Genomic DNA, 3,072 nt, shown 5'->3' with positions numbered 1-3,072 from the left:
GAATCCTCCCGATTTCCTCTCCTGATTCCCACATTCTGAGTGTCCACCAAGATCATCAAAAGATAAGTGCAGATCACCAGCAAAGGATATATCTGGAAAACATTAATAATTAACTTTTAAAAATGGTTTCAATTATTATAAACATAATGTTCAGTTGACTAATAAAGAATGCCTTTAAGCATCACTATTAGTTAAGAAGAGCCAATCTGGTTCTCCTGGTTTTTTGATGACATGTAAGTACTGTATTTCCCCATGTATAAGACACACCCTTTCTCGAAAAATTTGGGGTCTAAAAACTGGGTGCGTCTTATACAATGGTTTAGGGTTTTTTACTTGCATTTCCCGCTTTTTTCGTGCTTGTTTTTTTTTTGGGGGGGGGGTGCTGATACAACCACTGTATAAGACGCACCCAGTTTTTAGACCCCAAATTTTTTGAAATAGGATGTGTCTTATACATGGGGAAATACGCATCACATGTTCCATATATTCATTATCCAGCTGGGAACCAATTTTTTCTTGGGTCTCTTAATAGTCTCTGTACTGAACAGTTTAAGCTGCATGCAGGTTACTTCATATAAGATCACAAGATTTTTTTCTTTTTCATTAAATAAGCAAGAGTCTGTGTCAAGAAAAACCAGGAGAACCAAAAAGGAGGTTTAACTCATGCAATTTCTCGTGTCTTACTTGAATACTTATTTTTTTATTATAATACTGAATTTCAGGGTGAAATCCATGAATTCTAGTTTTTAACTAACGGCTCTTCTCATTGGATGAAATTCAAAACAAAATCATAATATTCTCAGAGCTTAAATACATCACAAAAAAGAAATTTTTACCTGAACATGAAGTATCATGTGAAACATTCAAAGATACTTCACACGAAGAGTTAACTGGATTATCATAAGACTTTTCAATCATTTGGGAAGCTAAAAGTAATCAAAACATTTCATTAGATACAATTTTAACATTTTTTTAGATGAAGCCAACAGATAGCCCATTATTTCTATTCTTATATATCACACACACATAGACTTATGCCTTGTACTTCATAGTCCAGACTTACTACAAAACAATAAGCACAAAAACTCTTACTCAAATCTATTCCAGATGATGAGATTAGAAAGGAGGATTAAATCATGAGATACAGGTTAGAAGGGGTTATGAAGAGTCAGCCTGGACCTAAGCAGAAGCTCAACAAAGGGAAAAATTCTGTCGGTCAGCCTTGTTTGAAAACCAAGGTTTTTTCTTCAGAGGTGCTGCTAACGGTTACCTCTATAACTAGAGCGGCGGTTCTCTACCAGGCACAATCAGGCCCCTGGCAGACCCCAGGTAATGCCTGCAGACACTGCCCAGTGTCACATTCCAGAAACTGGGGTGGGGTGGGAGCTACGGTGCTGGCAGCTAGTGGGTAGGGACCAGAGAGGCTGCAAAACAGTCTGCCATTCACGTGCTAGCTCCTCAGCAAAGACTGATCCAGCTCACAAGGTCGACAGTGCCAAGCTGGGAAACCCTGGAGGTTTCACAGAAAACACCCAGGTTATCAACACTCGACAAGCGAGGTCCGAAGCGCTATCTTCAAAGGCCAGAACCAAGAGACGCTTTGGCCTCAGGTCCAAAGATGGTTTTTGAAAGAGAATCAAAAGGATGTTTTTCTGAGAAAACTTAAGCAAAGAATTTAAAAATGAGGATAAAGCAAGATAAGGAAGGTAAGAAATCAAGTTTTCAGTTACTGAATTTTAAACTGTGGCGATGCAGCAGTTCCAGTGGCAGACTTCACACTACTAAGTAATCAAGTGTAAGGCAAATACAGGAATATACATAACTATACCTTGAAGCAATTAACACAACAGTCATCTGGACACTGCTAGTGGCAGCGCTCCACACCCATTCTCACCATCCTCTTAACACAGAGGCCCCGTTAGTGCAACAACAAGGCTAAAATGCTGTCAACATTTTGAAAGGCAATGTGACAGTATCTACCAAAAATTTTACATTCTGCCTTTATAAGTTAGTATTACTGAAAAATACATGAAATACACAGGAACAAAAGATTTATATGGAAGGATGCCCACTAGTATATGTGGATAACAGTCAAAAGTGGAGGGAAAGCCTTATGTCCAGATACTAAATGGTTAAATAAAAAACAAGAACAACCATACCATGTCGTCTTAAAAGAATAAGAACTGCAGCATTATGTCTAATAAAGAGAAAATTTTAAAATATCCCTCAACAGATGGATTCAATATCAAAACTCTAGTCTACTTTGCAGCATCTTAAATAAAAAAAAAAGAAAGAAAAGAAAAAGATCCACACCTACTGACCTGAAAAAACAGCCAAGATACTTTTAAGAAAAATATTTGAAAATAATCAGTTTGCCATGATCCAATTTAAAGAAAAGTTACACCTACACACAGAAAACTGCAGGTGCCTGCCCGTGTCTTTCTCACGTGTGCACAGGTGTTTCATACACTGGAAAGCATCTGGGAAAACCCAGCAACTTACAATGCAGGTCACCCACGGGCAGAGGGGAGTCCGGTGGGAATCAAGACGGACCACTAGGAACCTCACACGGGATAAATGTCTCATGAAAATGTATTTACATAAGTTAATTAAAAAATTTCAAAATAAAATGAAGGAAAACACAGGCTGATGCATTAAATACTTAATCTAAAGCAAATTCCTTCAAAAGAGAACCTTAATATGAAAATCACAAAGGAATAAAAATTAGAAAGGAACTACAACAAACAGAATTTCCAACCTGCAGAACACTATATATCCAATATACACTTAAAAATCTTAATAAAAATAAGATATTCTGGAAGAAAATATTGACAAAGTCTGCTGTGAAATAGGTTAAAATCTGTGAGAATCAGGAAACACTAACTAAAATATCTAGGTAAAGAAGAAAAACCACCGTTCCACCACAACTTTTTCACCTCTTTGCAGAATCTTCACTTTATAAAATGTAAGCACTTACAGGTAGGGGAGAGGTTTTCCCTCCTCTCCTTCATCTTCTGTAATCTCTTCTCCATTGCACTGTGATGACCACAGTACATTTTAATGGTGGGACTG

The 3,072-nt window shown here is 37.3% G+C and overlaps 1 protein-coding gene across 1 annotated transcript in view; it reads right to left on the bottom strand.

The window, feature by feature from the left end:
* The window catches only part of MCPH1 (microcephalin 1), a 222,558-nt gene that overhangs the window by 186,562 nt on the left and 32,924 nt on the right, over positions 1-3,072 (bottom strand). Inside the window, 2 exon segments of the mRNA XM_019652697.1 lie at positions 837-926; positions 2,978-3,068. Coding sequence (XP_019508242.1) covers positions 837-926; positions 2,978-3,068 — 181 coding nt within the window.

The sequence above is a fragment of the Hipposideros armiger genome, unplaced genomic scaffold, assembly GCF_001890085.2.
Source record: "Hipposideros armiger isolate ML-2016 unplaced genomic scaffold, ASM189008v1 scaffold_185, whole genome shotgun sequence".
Taxonomy (NCBI): domain Eukaryota; kingdom Metazoa; phylum Chordata; class Mammalia; order Chiroptera; family Hipposideridae; genus Hipposideros; species Hipposideros armiger.
Note: the sequence above shows the minus strand (reverse complement) of the source record. Positions and strands in the feature narration are given on the sequence as shown.